At 42.2% G+C, this 17,873-nt stretch overlaps 1 protein-coding gene across 1 annotated transcript in view; it reads right to left on the minus strand.

Moving 5' to 3' along the window:
* The window catches only part of LOC128664316 (collagen alpha-1(VII) chain-like), a 913,939-nt gene that overhangs the window by 276,422 nt on the left and 619,644 nt on the right, over window positions 1-17,873 (minus strand). Inside the window, exon 84 of the mRNA XM_053719156.1 lies at window positions 1,543-1,578. Within this exon, the coding sequence (XP_053575131.1) occupies window positions 1,543-1,578 (36 nt within the window). The remainder of the gene's footprint in view (window positions 1-1,542; window positions 1,579-17,873) is intronic.

The following is a 17,873-nucleotide window of genomic DNA, read 5'->3' on the forward strand; positions in this document are numbered from 1 at the left end:
GGAGTATGAATGTGTGTGAGAGTGTGTGTAAGAGTGAGAGTGTGTGAGAGTATGAGTATGAATGTGTGTGAGAGTGTGTGTAAGAGTGAGAGTGTGTGAGAGTATGAGTATGAATGTGTGTGAGAGTGTGTGTAAGAGTGAGAGTGTGTGAGAGTATGAGTATGAATGTGTGTGAGAGTGTGTGTAAGAGTGAGAGTGAGAGTGTGTGAGAGTATGAGTATGAATGTGTGTGAGAGTGTGTGTAAGAGTGAGAGTGTGTGAGAGTATGAGTATGAATGTGTGTGAGAGTGTGTGTAAGAGTGAGAATGTGTGCAAGAGTGAGAGTGTGTGAGAGTATGAGTATGAATGTGTGTGAGAGTGTGTGTAAGAGTGAGAGTGTGTGCAAGAGTGAGAGTGTGTGAGAGTATGAGTATGAATGTGTGTGAGAGTGTGTGTAAGAGTGAGAGTGTGTGTAAGAGTGAGAGTGTGTGAGAGTGTGTGTAACAGTGAGAGTGTGTGCAAGAGTGAGAGTTTGTGAGAGTATGAGTATGAATGTGTGTGAGAGAGTGTGTAAGAGTGAGAGTGTGTGAGAGTATGAGTATGAATGTGTGTGAGAGTGTGTGTAAGAGTGAGAGTGTGTGTAAGAGTGAGAGTGTGTGAGAGTATGAGTATGAATGTGTGTGAGAGTGTGTGTAAGAGTGAGAGTGTGTGCAAGAGTGAGAGTGTGTGCAAGAGTGAGAGTGTGTGAGAGTATGAGTATGAATGTGTGTGAGAGTGTGTGTAAGAGTGAGAGTGTGTGTAAGAGTGAGAGTGTGTGAGAGTATGAGTATGAATGTGTGTGAGAGTGTGTGTAAGAGTGAGAGTGTGTGAGAGTATGAGTATGAATGTGTGTGAGAGTGTGTGTAAGAGTGAGAGTGTGTGCAAGAGTGAGAGTGTGTGAGAGTATGAGTATGAATGTGTGTGAGAGTGTGTGTAAGAGTGAGAGTGTGTGCAAGAGTGAGAGTGTGTGCAAGAGTGAGAGTGTGTGAGAGTATGAGTATGAATGTGTGTGAGAGTGTGTGTAAGAGTGAGAGTGTGTGAGAGTATGAGTATGAATGTGTGTGAGAGTGTGTGTAAGAGTGAGAGTGTGTGCAAGAGTGAGAGTGTGTGAGAGTATGAGTATGAATGTGTGTGAGAGTGTGTGTAAGAGTGAGTGTGCGTGTAAGACTGAGAGTGTGTGAGAGTGTGAATATCTATGTGAGAGTTTGTGTTTATTGTTCCTGTACTGTGCACGGTGCAAGAGTGTTCGGGTTTGGCCTGAACTAAAGGTGGAAAACTTATAGACAGGCCTTTTTGTACCACAGTAGAAATAAAAGCACATTTTTTACCAGAGAACACCTGGCTCTTCAGACAAATGGTAGCCCCCCTGCCCCACCACTTTGAAAAACTCATGTGAAAAATACTTCCTAAAGTTTGAAATGGATTTTTCTGTTTGCCCTGCAGTCACTTAACACACTCCTGATACAAGAGCAAGCACTTAATACTGATGATCAACAAGCACAAATGAGATAATCTTCCTTTTACCTTTTCTCCTTTAAGTCCAGAAATTCCTCTGTCACCCTAAAAAAGAGAATAATGAAAGGTTACAGAGCTCATCTGAAGTCAATGTGTAACATACATAGTAGGTGTACCCCTAAACTTAATCCTATGATTGCAAGAATCAACTTTCTTTTGCCATGTAAATTTCTGTTCTACATGAAAATATTGAGTAACATGAACCACAAACGTACCTTCATCCTCCACTGGGATGTTACTCTACTTTCAAGATGTCTGCCTGATGTACAATATTGGGACACTATGGGTAAGAATACTATTTAATGACCCTCTTATAAGGTTAAAACAGTTACTGGATTTTAAAATTTATTTTAGGGGTCAACAGCCCATTCCACCAACCATAACCTGCTTCATCTTACAATACATTTCAACTTGTAATATGAGTGATAATTAGGGTGGTCACAATATCCATTGAAAGTATAGGTTGCGTTAGAGTGATGTCGGTCCTGCTAAATCTTTTCCGGTAAATCAGTTTTACCATGGTCTTGTAATATCATGCCGCACGCTATTGTTAGTGTGGTCCAGCGATACAGGTTATTGCATCCCACACTGTAGCACGCCATTTGTAATCTGACCAGTGACGCTTAAGCCTTTGTTTAAACATTATTAAAAGCACATTTAAAGTGAGGGTAAAATCTCCCCTTTATAAAAACAGATCCGGAATGTTAGTGATATTTTAGATGGAGTTTAATTCATCAGTTGTAATGAAGATGCGCTATAACTTACTATTTAATGTAGATAGGAAATTTAAATACCACACGCTCCACCACCCACTTAAAAAGTACATTTTTCTGTAAGCTAAAGGTTTGAACGTTTCTCCAATCAGCACTCTCCCCTTAAGGTACTTTTGTTGTAGGAAGTGTGGGGTGTGAACCGAGCGCTATTGCTAGGGAGCCTTAGGCTTACTAATAAACTAGCCTCCTAGTGGGCTTATGAGAGAAGTTAGGATAAATGGGTATTGGTAAGCCCTAAAAAAGCTTAAAGGCTCAAAGAAGTAGATACAGTTTAATACAATGTAAACACTCCTATAAGTGACATACATACAAGTTTAAAATACAATGCATGGATACTTGCTTCGCAAAATTAAAAACTTGCAACGAATAAAAATATACCATAAGATAAAGGACGAGAGATTGCTCCTAAAATGCTATGACTTGCAGTGAGTAGACTAGTATAGTTCTACATGTGGGATGGTGTATACAAATATTAGTGTGATTACTGCAGACTCACGATAGATTGGCTAAAATTAATACATACAAAATCCCAATACAGACTACAAATTCGAGTGCCTCACACAAATGGGTGTGAGTGCTTCACAAATTAATCCAAACAGGTGTGAGATAAATAAATAAGATAAACAAGATAAAAAATAAAGTCTGATGGAGATAAAATGGGACCCACTCCAGTGGGGGATGTAGAGTGTCCAAGTGCCAATGAAATGAATAATACAGTCACGATAATAGTTCCATACAAAAGTCTATCAGAAAGTCCTCCCGGTGTCGTGAAGATGTGTTGTTGGGGATTGGGTGTGTATAAAATATAAAAATTTGCAAAAATTGTGAAAAATTTGAAAAAAAACTGAAAAAAATGCAAAAGTTAAAAATATTGAAAAATGACTGAATTCTTTTTAAAAAATAATGGGAAAAAACGTGTATTAAATGATCTCCACCAAAGATGGGGCACACCTTGTGCCAGGAATAAAAAACAGATCCAAAAGCACATATGCATATTTGAAATCTGAATGTCTATAGTCATATAAGCATATAAACAATTAAAAACCAGTATGCCAACGCGTTTCGGCCTAAACTAGGCCTTTCTCAAGACTATCTCACACCTGTTTGGATTAATTTTTGAAGCACTCACACCCATTTGTGTGAAGCACTCGAATTTGTAGTCTGTATTGGGATTTTGTATGTATTAATTTTAGCCAATCTATTGTGAGTCTGCAGTAATCACACTAATATTTGTATACACCACCCCACATGTAGAACTATACTAGTCTACTCACTGCAAGTCATAGCATTTTAGGAGCAATCTCTCGTCCTTTATCTTATGGTATATTTTTATTCGTTGCAAGTTTTTAATTTTGCGAAGCATGGATCCATACATTGTATTTTAACCTTGTATGTATGTCACTTATAAGAGTGTTTACATTGTATTAAACTGTATCTACCTCTTTGTACTTTTGTTGTAGCTAGAGCCCTGCTTGGACAAGAATTCAGACCATTAGCTCACAGAAAAATTGACTTTTGAAGTGGGTGGCGGAGCGTGGGGAATTTTAATTTCTTCATTACATCTGATGAATTAAACTCTATCTAGAGACTAAATATTGTAGCTATTAGTTTCATGTAGAACTCAACACATTTTGTTTCAGTATTAAAGAGCCATTAAACGTAAAGGTACATGAAATCCAAAAATGTTCTTTCATGATTCAGATAGAGAATACAATTTTAAACATCTTTCAAATTTACTTCTATTATCTAATCTGTGTCATTCTCTTGGTAACATTTGTTGAAGGAGCAGCAATGCACTACTAGTTTCTAACTGAACACAGGGGTGAGCCAATCACATTCAATATATATATATGCAGACACCAATCAACAGCTAGAACCTAGGTTCTCTGCTGCTCATGAACATGCCTAGATAAACCTTTCAGCAAATGATAACAAGAGGAGGAAGCAAATTAAATAATAGAAGTAAATTGGAAAGTTGTTTAAAATTGTATTCTCTATCTGAATCATGAAAGAAATTTTTTGGGTTTCATGACCCTTTAAAGAATTAACAACATATAAAACGTTCATTATCGAAAGTATAACATTACTGTTATATACAGTCATTATTTTGCTCCCTTTTGTTCTAAAATCTAAAAATAGTGCTTGTTCCATTGTCTCTAAGAGAGTCAGTTAATACTCAAACTCTTTCTCTGCACATGCTAAAATCCTATATATGTGTATTGGTAAGTTATTGGTTAGCAAGCAGTTTTTTGGTTCTGGGGCAGGGAAATTAGTGAAAAGAAAAGAAATTATTAAAGCAATATAATAAATGACACACATCCTGAAGCTACAAATGTGGATCAGGCCCCACTAAATCTGTAAAGACCCAATATAGAGAAGTTCAGTTTTAGACCTGTACCCATCAGTGTCATTAAGAAACACCTTAATAATCTAAAAATGAAAAACCGATCTGGACCTGATTAAATCCCAGCAATGCTGTTGAAGCTCAGTGCGCCAGCAATTGCTGAACCTGTCACAAGCCTAATTAACAAATCCTTGGTGTCTAGATACATACCCAAACTTTGGAAGACTGCAAGAATAGTGACTATCCATAAAAGTGGTGAGATAACCTTGGTTAATAACTATCGCCCAATATCATTGCTCCCAGTATTGTCAAAAATCTTAGAAAAGTGCGTCCATACGCAACTATGTGAGTATTACCAACAATCTAACTATCTGACCCTTGATCAATCAGGTTTTTCGCCCTAACTACTCCACTACAACTGCCCTCCTAAAAGTTTGCAACAAAATCCAAACTGGCATGGAACAAGGAGACCTAACTGGAGCTATTTTCCTTGATTTTGCAAGGGCCTTTGACACAGTAGACCACGACATACTCCTGCTCAAACTAAAAAACTCAGGTATTGGTGATCGTCCGCTAACCTGGTTTTCGATTATATGTATCGGATCGATTACAATATGTCTCCATTTCTGACAGCAACTCTCTCCCTCTCCCAGTCACTTGTGGTGTTCCCCAAGGTTCCATTCTCGGCCCCCTACTATTCACATTATTTATAAATGATCTGCCAAATGTTTGCAAATCCTCAACTGTACACATGTACGCAGATGACACGGTAATCTATGCAAACAATTCCAATCTGCCACAGCTTGAAGCAGTGCTCCAAGACCAGTTCACATAGGTAGAAAAGTGGATCTCAAAAAACAAACACTTACTAAATACTGACAAAACTGTCACAATGATCTTTGGAATGGTATCTAAATTACACAAACTACAAAATTTCCATCTATGCATCAAAACAAAATCAAATTGCAGTCCACTCTTTCAAATACTTAGGTATGTTGTTAGACCCCAGTCTATCCTTTGGCCTCCACATAGAAAAACTTGCATCTAAACTTTATCCAAAACTAGGTGCCCTGTACAGAAACAAATCTTGCCTCAGTCCTACAGTAAAGGAAAAGATTGTACAGCAAATGCTGATGCCTATCATGGATTACAGGGACGTAGTTTATGCACCTGCACCGCAAACTCACCTTAATAAACTTAATACATTGTATAACTCGTTCTGCCGCTTTGTGCTACAATGTAACTACAGGACCCACCATTGTGACATGCTAAAAGATCTAAACTGGCTGACGCTGGAATCCAGACGCACCCTCCACATTTCCAGCCTTGTGTTTAAGAGCTTTTCTCTGAAGCTCCCACCCTACCTGAGCAGAATGCTCTCCTCTGCTATTCCCACCTCCTATAACCTCTGATCCAATAACAGCACATTATTTAGCTTGCCTCAATACAAAAAGAAAGCAGCTCAATCCTCCTTTTCCTACAGAGCACCACAGTTATGGAACGACCTCCCGCACACTTTCAAACCTTCCCCAAGCCTAAAATCCTTTAAGAGATCCCTCTCTACATATCTCAAAACAGAATGCACCTGTCATGGATGATTATATATTTCCTACATGTTCTATGTTAAAGTTTGCATATATTGGGGGGCGGAGCTTGGCCGTTCAGAGAAATGGCCGTGTAGTGCAAAAGCTCCTAGGCCCTAAGTCCTCAAACCCAGCAGCCATACCCGACCTAAGCCGTAAATACAACCCCACACCAGAGGCAACAGCTCGCTGAACCCGGCTCAGCATCAGCCGCAAACCCCTCTCATCGACACCGGATCCGCTCATAACACCGGGCGGCGCCCGGACCTGAAGGAGAGGATAACACGTGCCTAGGCCTCAGCAACACCAGGGCTGGGCCCAATCCAGTGAGTTACTACGCGGCAAACCAACGGCCACCGGCGCCCGACAACGACCCCACACGCCAAAGCCCATCGCAGCCCCGCGGATGTGACTCTTCCCCAGGGCACGACTCACACATTGCGACGGTGAGGTAAGAAGGGGCGCACCACAGGCATCAGGCGGCAACGGCCTCAACCACTCACAGCTCCGCCGCATAGCCACTCACCATAGCACAGGGGAGCCCAGAGACTAAGCGCCCCGCAAGATCACCGGAGCCCTCAGTAGGGAGGGAGCAAACTCTGATAGACGCTGAATCAAGGGGTATACCCATATGGCATATAGCGGTCACTGTGCATTGTACACACTGCGCACCTCCTGGGGGAATTATCCTTATTTCTGCCACTACACCTCACTAGGCTACCGGTTCACCTGCCCATAAAAAACCACAGACATCAGAAATAGTGCGCCTACACAGTCCCCTTAAGGCAGCAATTACACTCAAGAGACCCTTAAGCTACACTGTGCAAAAGGCGGACCACAGGACTGTAGCCCCTTACAGGATATAGGAGACAAAACCTAAGCACCAGCTCAAACTCCTTTGTGTTATAAACTTTCTCTCTGGCTCCTAAATAAACGGTCAGCCATTATACATCCTAGCCTTCATCACATTGCATGAAAAGCAGAACACAGGGCAGCAATCCCTTAAAGAGAGCAGGGAGGAAAAGCTCAAACAACATTACAAACGCCCTCATCTTATAAACTTTATTACTGGCCCATATCAACCCTAAAAGAGCAACTGACCACTATCCACACCAGCCCCCACCATATAACATCAGCATGCCGGGGAAAAAAACAACCAGACTGGACAATATACCACAACCCAGGACCATGCAGCAGTTTTTAAGACAATCTGAACTTACACCAAAGCACACACAACAACCTTCAGATAACAGTGTGCCTGCAACCAGTTCACAGCCCAATGTCCAGACTGTGAGCCCTGATCCTGGTACTACACAGCCAATCTCTAGAGAGGACCTTAAATCTTTATGTTCTAAAGAAGATTTCAAAGAAATGCTTACTGAAGTAAAGGGCTGGTATGGTGACCTTAAAAGGGATTTAACAAGGGTGACGCAGAGAGTCATCAACTTAGAAGAGAATCATAATACAACCAGTAATGATATTAACCATATGTCCCGCCTTCTCTACGATCAAGAAGAAACCATATACAACTTACTAGAGAAGGTTGAGGACCTAGACAACAGGGGCAGGAGGAATAACCTGAGAGTTCGAGGGATTCCGGAATCCATACTCCCAGGAGCCCTGGAGGGCTGCCTGCAGGCCCTGTTTCGCACGTTAAAAGGAGACGAGAATGCCCCTGAGGTTATTATTGAGAGAGCACACAGGGCCCTTAGGGCAAAGCCCCCTCCTAAAGCACCCCCCAGGGATGTTATCCTGAAACTGCTGACATTCTAAAACACTCACGGCAAAAACAGGAAATCACACATGCAGGCTGCCGCATCCAGATCTTCACAGACCTGAGCCCCACAACACTCCAGAAAAGGAGGGAACTTAACCACATAACTACAGTGCTCCGAGAGAAGAAGATAGCTTACCGGTGGGGGTTCCCGGTCAGCATCATTGCCAATAATGGCAACACCACAGCTATCTACAAAGCCCAAGATGACTTACCTCAGTTTTGCGAGGCCTTACAGATACACATCCAGACAGAGGATCAAACGAAGGAAGGCTCTACACCGAGGCCCCCCTCGGGGAGCCGGGTGCAGCCCGCATCTACATTTAACAACGAAAGGGGCTTTCACAAACACCCCTCATTAGTGACTGTCGCTGATGATGTGGATGAACCACATCAACACTCGGACTGCTTGTCCCCATGGCCCAGGCTAGGGGTCAGTTCCTGAATCAAGGCAACAGGTCGTATATAATATAATGTTATCTTTAAATTTATCTTTTCAAATGCTGGGTTTGTTGACGGGGATATTACCCTAATTTGTTAGTTACTTATTTTGTTAGTTAATTGTTATCATTGATTGCTGCTTTTATAGTTTTGCAGAGTAATATCATTTTATACAACATCAGCTTCCACAGTGAGGCTGTACTGTTACAATATCATAACTGTTTGTAAACTCATCCTTCCCATCTTCCACCCTTCTTAACCCCCCCCCTCTTTTCCTCTCCCTACTCCCTCTTCTTCCACTCCACCTTCTACCTACCACTGCACACAGGGCTGGAGAGACCTAGACACCACACATACCACAGACCCACAGAAGGAGTGAGCCTCACAGATCCGACAGTTGCTGCCCAGCCTCCAGTACACCCGTACATTAACAAACAAACTAAGTGCAACCAAAGTAATCTGGTGCTGCCTGGCCGGACCTCTTAAACCCCAGAAATATGCAGCCGCGCCCCATTAAATTCATGACCATTAATGCCAAGGGGCTTAATAGCCCGGAAAAGAGATCGATCGCTTTCACACAGTTACACAAAGCAGGAGGGGATATTATTTGTATCCAAGAGACTCACTTCAAAAAAGGGAGGGAGCCTAGGTATATTGCCCACAGATACAACACCTTTTATCTAGCATCAGGCTGCTCAAAGAAAGGCGGGGTGGGCATCTTCGTCAGGAACTCGATCCCTTTTCAACCAACCAAAGTTTTTAAAGACCCCAACGGATCCTACCTCTTAGTGGTTGGAATCCTGTTTAACTCTTACATCACCATAGCCAATGCCTATCTGCCAAACCAAGGCCAGCATACCATGTTCAAACAGCTGACACAACTGATTTTGGAACACACGAGAGGTGTACTGCTCCTAGCGGGCGATTTTAATCTACCACTAGACCCCCACCTTGATACCTCATCAGGGAAAACCACCACACCACACAGAGTAATCAGAACTGTAAACTCACAACTCCGCTCACTAAAATTACACGACATATGGAGATCTCTACACCCAAACACACGGGATTACACCTTCTTCTCACACCCACACCATGTCTACACCAGAATTGACTACCTCATAACAGACCAATTAGGCCTCTCACTGATTGACAATGCCGATATACTACCAATTACCTGGTCAGACCACGCCCCTGTACAATGCACACTAGACTGGCCAGATGTACCCGTAAAACCCTACATCTGGAGACTTGACGACCATACGCTAGATAACCCCCTACACAAACTGGCCATTGACACCACACTACGGCACTACTTCAATGAAAACCCACTAGATGCTCTGCCCACCTCCACGACATGGGAAGCACACAAATGTGTAGCAAGGGGGGAATTCATTAGACTCAAAGCCACAGAAACCAAACAAAACAGACAATTCCTTAACTCATCTTTGTCACAGATTAGATACTGGGAGTCTGAATTAAAGAAGAACACATCCTCCACCACAATACTAAAGTCCCTGACTACGGTTAAGACCGAACTGAATAATCACCTTATCAAAGAATATCAGAGAAAGGCATCAATGCTACAACAAAAATATTTTGAGATGAATGATAGAATAGGCCCCTCACTAGCCAAAGCTCTGAAGCGCAAGCAATTGAACACGCACATACACTCCCTAAAGGACGCTCTAGGGCACACGCAGAAAGATAGCGTGAAAATAGCTGAGACTTTTCGACGGTATTATGAAGCACTGTACAACATCACCAACAAAAGCCCACAGCCACACATTGACGCATACCTTAGGGACATCCAGCTACCCACACTCTCCCAAGAAGACTCAGAACACTTAGACAGACCGATAACAGCTGACGAAATTAAGTTAGCCATCAAGAGTATGCCAAATGGAAAGAGCCTGGGGCCTGACGGTCTGGGGGTAAAATATTACAAAGACTTTATACATCATCTACTAGCACCCCCTTCAACTCACTACTGACAGAGGGGGGTTTCACAGATCAGATGCTAGAGGCCAATATCACTGTCCTACCTAAACAGGGCAAAACCCCAGACAGGCCAGAAAACTTCCGCCCGATCTCGCTCCTCAACGTAGACGTAAAGATCTATGCCAAGGTATTAGCCAACAGAATCAATAAGATTCTACCTACGCTGATACACCCTGATCAGGTGGGATTCGTGCCTGGCAGAGAGGCACGCGATAAAACGCTGAAAGTGCTACAGCTCGTATCGCACACACAGCATCAAAACAAGCCTCTCATACTGGTCTCAACAGACGCCGAAAAGGCTTTCGACCGGGTACATTGGCCTTTCCTGAAAGCGGTACTAACCAAAATGAAGTTTAGCGAAACCTTTGTCAGACAGATATTTACCCTCTATGAAAACCCCTCGGCCAGAGTAAAAGTCAATGGCCTACTGTCAGATAGATTCCACATCAGAAACGGGACCAGGCAGGGTTGCCCGCTCTCACCGATCCTATTCGCCATCTCAATAGAGGCCTTAGCACAGAAAATTAGAGAGGACCCCCAGATCTCGGGTATCAAAGTCAAATCAAGTACACACAAATTGGCATTATACGCTGACGACGTCCTACTCACACTCTCTGACATAGAGACCTCTCTCCCCAGAGTTCTAAGCACCTTTAGTGAATACGGCCAATTCTCTAACTTTCACCTCAATGTGGCTAAATCTGAGATATTGAACATTACATATGACACGGAAGTCTTGACCACAGCACTAGGCACCTGCCCCTTGAGATTACAACAAGATAAGCTTAAATATCTAGGGATATACATCTCCCCAGACGTCCAGATCGTTTTCCAAGAAAACTACAAATGCTTGGAAACCGCACTGACAGCGGACCTGTCTAGATGGAAAAACAAATCTATTTCCTGGCTAGGGCGAATAAATGTTATCAAGATGAACGTGCTACCCAGACTGCTTTACATTCTCCAAACGACACCGATTCCCCTCCCAAGGAACTACCTACAAAAAATTCAAAACTTAATTGAACAATACATCTGTGGAGGGATCAGACCAAGGGTAGCCAGGAAAACTTTATATTTGCCCAGAGACATGGGGGGCCTGGGGGTTCCAAACATACTAACATACAAACAGGCAATCACGCTGAGCAGGCTACTGGACTGGTGCTCTAATGACCCCAACAAAGAATGGGTGCGACTGGACTGTGATATCTTAGACACCAACAACGCAGGCCTAGGCGCCTGGATACTAGAAAAGGATAGGAACACAGCCACAACAATGTACCCCTTGCTGATAGACTTCTACGCCACATGGGACAAGATAATAAATACTACATCTCATTTAACAACTAAATACTCCCCATTAACCCCTATCTATCAGAATGCCGCCCTGCCCTGGAACTTACCTGACGGCAGCACCACTATTGACACACCCTTGAAAGACTACGTCTTCAGGTCTCTGATCGACGGACATAGGATCAAGACATTGACAGACATCTCTGAGGAACAAGCTCACCTGACCCTGACCTGGTACTCACATATGCGATTGAACCATTACCTTACGACACATAAACACAGACCTTGCTTAACCAGAAAACCTACCACCTTTGAGACACTATGCCTAAAGGACACACCAACAGCCCACGCAATCTCACTGCTTTACAAACTGCTATTGCTAGATGACACCCAGACACTTCCCTCCTACACGAAGATGTGGGAAAAGGAGTGGCAGACCGAGATAAGCTATGAGGACTGGCAGACTGCTTTCTCAATGACCAAGTCAGCCTCAATCTCTATGAGAGTGCAGGAATCCAGCTTCAAATGCTTAGCAAGGTGGTACCTCACACCCAGCAGGCTGCAGAGGATCTACAAACAGGCCTCAGGCAAATGTTGGAGAGACTGCGGGGCAGTTGACACTCCAACACACATATGGTGGGACTGCCCTAAGCTGGATGAATATTGGGTCAGAGTCTTCAATCACATAGAGCTTGTCCTGGGGAAACCCCTGCAGAACAGCCCAAACACTTTGCTATACCTTTCACTGCCCGAACTACCCTGCAAAGCAAACAGGGCTCTATTACTGGTCATGCTGAATGGAGCCAAACTATTGATCCCAAAGCATTGGAAGTCCAGAACCACACCGACCTTTCAGGAATGGCGAGCACAAGTAGACACACTGCTACAACTAAAAAGATACCACCACATCCGGCAGGGGACCGTAGACACACATGAGATGATACTGGAGAGCTGGGCAGCACATAAATAACAGATAGTGTAGGATAGGACAGACTGCGTTCTGGCCCCCTGACTTCCTCATTGACCCCCCCCCCCCTACCTCGCCCCTCTACACCGCTTCCTCTTCCCACCTTCCCTCATCACCCCCGCCTGCCCCCCACAAGACACACGCAAGTGATCCATAAACAACCCCAAATAATGGGAACACAGCATGGGGAAGACCTGGTCTGCACAAACTTTTCTAACCGGCCCAATGGAGACAGCCCTCCCCTCCTCCTCCTTTCCCCCTTCTCCCCTCACCCCTTCTTGCCTCCTGCCCTCTGGTAACACTAGCTTATGCTTGCATAACTTGGTGGGAATGGACATTGAGCACCAGGGACAAAGCACTAATGGACTTTTGGACTTTCATCACTTAAGTGCTTTTTGAACTGTGTCCTAACCCCTTGGGAATTATACACCACCTGCCATTGGACTGATTAATAATTTCGCAAGCTTGGGGGCACCAGGGCTAGTACAATTCTTATGTGTTAGTATTTTTCTGTTACATTTTGCAAAGCTACATTTGAACAACTTTGTATTTACATTTACTTTGGAACAATTGAAAAGCTTGTAACTATTTGAATCTCCTTTAATAAAGCTCTTTTGAAAAAAAAATAAAAAAAAAAATTTGCATATATTATGTATTAATATTGTTTTTGTATTTTATTGTACCCTATTGTATCAATGCAATGTTTTGTGGACCCGGGACACACTTGAAAACAAGAGAAATCTCAATGTATCCTTCCTGGTAAAATATTTTATAAATAAATAAATATACTTCCAGGTATTTTTGTTTATGTGCACTCATTATCTGAAAACTTCACATATTGGTCCCTATTTAAGAAAGGTCTTGCGCACCTGATCCGACAGTGCGGATCAGGTCAGTAAGACCTTGCTGAATACGGAGAGCTGCTGGTGCAACGCCGCCCCCTGCAGACTCGCGGCCAGCAGGGGGGTGTCAATCAACCTGATCGTACTCGATCGGGTTGATTTCTAGCGATTCCTGTCCGCCTGCTCAGAGCAGGCGGACAGGTTATGGAGCAGCGGTCTTTAGACCACAGCTCCATAACTTGTGTTTCTGGCGAGTCTTCAGACTCGCCAGAAACACAGGCCCACAAGCTTCCTACGGAGCTTGTTAAATGGGCCCCATTGAGTCAATTTTGTTTAATTGTTCCTATCCCTATCAAACACACATATTCAATCATTTATATTTTTTATGTTTTAATCTTTACTCTAAATCACAGAAGATCATAAGGGTATGTAGAACAGAAATAATACATCGTCTCAGCATATTAATTAGAAAAGACAAACATCTGAGGCTAATCAGGCGGGAGGCACGTGCGTTACAGAAATAGCAATACATATAATAGATCATCTTGTCCAACATTTTTACTATTGTAAAGAAACAAGGTGCTTTAATGTTTGGAAAACTCAAAGAGCTCCATTTATTAATCACCGGATGCTGCTTTTGAGGCCCATCGTTTCAGACTCGCCTGAAATAGAAGTCAAGAAGCAGCAGTCATAAGAATGGATAGCAAATATTTGATGGTAATGACATGGTACCCAATTGTTAATGGTTTATTTATACATGATTCTATGGACAATAGCCCTGACAAAGTGGCGAGAATGCGGCACGAAACGCATAGGATGCAATATTTTTGTGTGTGTAATTTTTGTGACTGTTTACTACGTTGCTTTTAAATGGCTTTTAAATGGCCAAATAAACAATAAGTTTTATTCATCCTTTGGATGTATCTATCTGAACTTTTTTTCACTCTGCTTTATTGTTTGCACTATACCTAACATTTCGGTTTAATTTGTATTTGCAGCAAACTATCGGCTAGATTTAGAGTTCTGCAGCCAAAGGGGTGCGTTAGCTACGCGTGCTTTTTTTCCCCCGCACCTTTTAAATAACGCTGGTATTTAGAGTTCCCAGAATGGCTGCGTTAGGCTCCAAAAAAGGGAGCGTAGAGCATATTTACCACCACTGCAACTCTAAATACCAGCGTTGCTTACGGACGCGGCCAGCTTAAAAAACGTGCTCGTGCACGATTCCCCCATAGAAAACAATGGGGCCATTTGAGTTGAAAAAAAACCTAACACCTGCAAAAAAGCAGCGTTCAGCTCCTAACGCAGCCCCATTGTTTTCTATGGGGAAACACTTCCTACGTCTGCACCTAACACCCTAACATGTACCCCGAGTCTAAACACCCCTAACCTTACAATTATTAACCCCTAATCTGCCGCCCCCGCTATTGTTGAAACCTGCATATTTTTTTAACCCCTAATCTGCCGCTCCGTACACCACCGCAACCTACATTATACCTATGTACCCCTAATCTGCTGCCCCTAACACCGCCAACCCCTATATTATATTTATTAACCCCTAATCTGCCACCCCTGCTATCGCTGACCCCTGCATATTATTATTAACCCCTAATCTGCCGCTCCGTACACCGCCGCAACCTACATTATACCTATGTACCCCTAATCTGCTGCCCCTAACACCGCCGACCCCTATATTATATTTATTAACCCCTAATCTGCCCCCCACAACGTCGCCACCAGCTACCTACAATAATTAACCCCTAATCTGCCGACCGGATCTCGCCGCTACTCTAATAAATGGATTAACCCCTAAAGCTAAGTCTAACCCTAACACTAACACCCCCCTAAGTTAAACATAATTTAAATCTAACTAAATAAATTAACTCTTATTATATAAATTATTCCTATTTAAAGCTAAATACTTACCTGTAAAATAAACCCTAATATAGCTGCAATATAACGAATAATTTTATTGTAGCTATTTTAGGATTAATATTTATTTTACAGGCAACTTTGTAATTATTTAAACCAGGTACAATAGCTATTAAATAGTTAATAACTATAAATCCTATCAGCCAATCGGAATTCGAGGGACGCCATCTTGGATGACGTCCCTTAAAGGAACCGTCATTCGGCTAGTAGGCGTCGGGAGAAGAGGATGTTCCGCGTTGGAGGTCTGCAAGATGGATCCGGAAGAAAGAAGATTGAAGATGCAGTTGATAGAAGACTTCATCCGGATCATGGACCTCTTCAGCTCCCGCTTGGATGAAGACTTCATCCGGATCATGGACCTCTTCAGCTCCCGCTTGGATGAAGACTTCAGCCGGATCATGGACCTCTTCAGCCCCCCGCTTGGGCTTGGATCAGGACATCGGAGGAGTTCTTCAGGACGGATCGGTGAACCTGGCAGGGTGAAGATAAGGTAGGAAGATCTTCAGGGGCTTAGTGTTAGGTTTATTTAAGGGGGGTTTGGGTTAGATTAGGGGTATGTGGGTGGTGGGTTGTAATGCTGGGGGGGGGTATTGTATGTTTTTTTTTACAGGCAAAAGAGCTGAACTTCTTGGGGCATGCCCCGCAAAGGGCCCTGTTCAGGGCTGGTAAGGTTAAAGAGCTTTGAACTTTAGTAATTTAGAATAGGGTAGGGCATTTTTTTATTTTGGGGGGCTTTGTTATTTTATTAGGGGGCTTAGAGTAGGTGTAATTAGTTTAAAATTGTTGTAATATTTTTCTTATGTTTGTAAATATTTTTTTATTTTTTGTAACTTAGTTCTTTTTTATTTTTTGTACTTTAGCTAGTTTATTTAATTGTATTTATTTGTAGTAATTGTATTTAATTTATTTATTGATAGTGTAGTGTTAGGTTAATTGTAGGTAATTGTAGGTAGTTTATTTAATTTATTTATTGATAGTGTAGTGTTAGGTTTAATTGTAACTTAGGTTAGTATTTATTTTACAGGTAATTTTGTAATTATTTTAACTATTTTAGCTATTAAATAGTTCTTAACTATTTAATAGCTATTGTACCTGGTTAAAATAAATACAAAGTTACCTGTAAAATAAATATAAATCCTAAAATAGCTATAATATAATTATAATTTATATTGTAGCTATATTAGGATTTATTTTACAGGTAAGTATTTATCTTTAAATAGGAATAATTTATTTAATAAGAGTTAATTAATTTCGTTAGATGTAAATTATATTTAAGTTAGGGGGGTGTTAGTGTTAGGGTTAGACTTAGCTTTAGGGGTTAATACATTTATTAGAGTAGCGGTGAGCTCCATTCGGCAGATTAGGGGTTAATAATTTAAGTTAGGTGTCGGCGATGTTAGGGAGGGCAGATTAGGGGTTAATATTATTTATTATAGGGTTAGTGAGGCGGATTAGGGGTTAATAACTTTATTATAGTAGCGCTCAGGTCCGCTCGGCAGATTAGGGGTTAATAAGTGTAGGCAGGTGGAGGCGACGTTGTGGGGGGCAGATTAGGGGTTAATAAATATAATATAGGGGTCGGCGATGTTAGGGAAGCAGATTAGGGGTACATAGGGATAATGTAAGTAGCGGCGGTTTACGGAGTGGCAGATTAGGGGTTAATAATAATATGCAGGGGTCAGCGATAGCGGGGGCGGCAGATTAGGGGTTAATAAGTGTAAGGTTAGGGGTGTTTAGACTCGGGGTACATGTTAGAGTGTTAAGTGCAGACGTAGGAAGGGTTACCGCATAGCAAACAATGGGGCTGCGTTAGGAGCTGAACGCGGCTTTTTTGCAGGTGTTTGGTTTTTTTTCAGCTCAAACAGCCCCATTGTTTTCTATGGGGGAATCGTGCACGAGCACGTTTTTTAGGCTGGCCGCTTGCGTAAGCAACTCTGGTATCGAGAGTTGAAGCTGCGTTAAATATGCTCTACGCTCCTTTTTTGGAGCCTAACGCAGCCATTCTGTGGACTCTCAATACCAGAGTTATTTTTATGGTGCGGCCAGAAAAAAGCCGGCGTTAGTTTTTCGTGTCGTTACCGACAAAACTCCAAATCTAGCGGTTAGTTTTTTAAAACCTGAAATGTAACAAATATCAAAATGAACATAAAGGGTTAAATTACGAGTGGAACTCTGACAGTTATGCGTGAGCGATAAGGGGTTTATTTACAAGCATCGTTTTTTTTGCTCGTATTACATGTAAACGCCATCACTTGAGTGCAATTGAAGTTAACTTCAGAACTCTGGTTAACTGTTTTGTGAAACAAAGAAGTGTCACAAAACACATAAAACATATTTTACAAATTACAGTTACACTTATAATAACAAAATCTAATAAGAAATATGCAAAAAAGAAT

This window comes from Bombina bombina, chromosome 6 (genome assembly GCF_027579735.1).
Source record: "Bombina bombina isolate aBomBom1 chromosome 6, aBomBom1.pri, whole genome shotgun sequence".
Classification (NCBI taxonomy): Eukaryota; Metazoa; Chordata; class Amphibia; order Anura; family Bombinatoridae; genus Bombina; species Bombina bombina.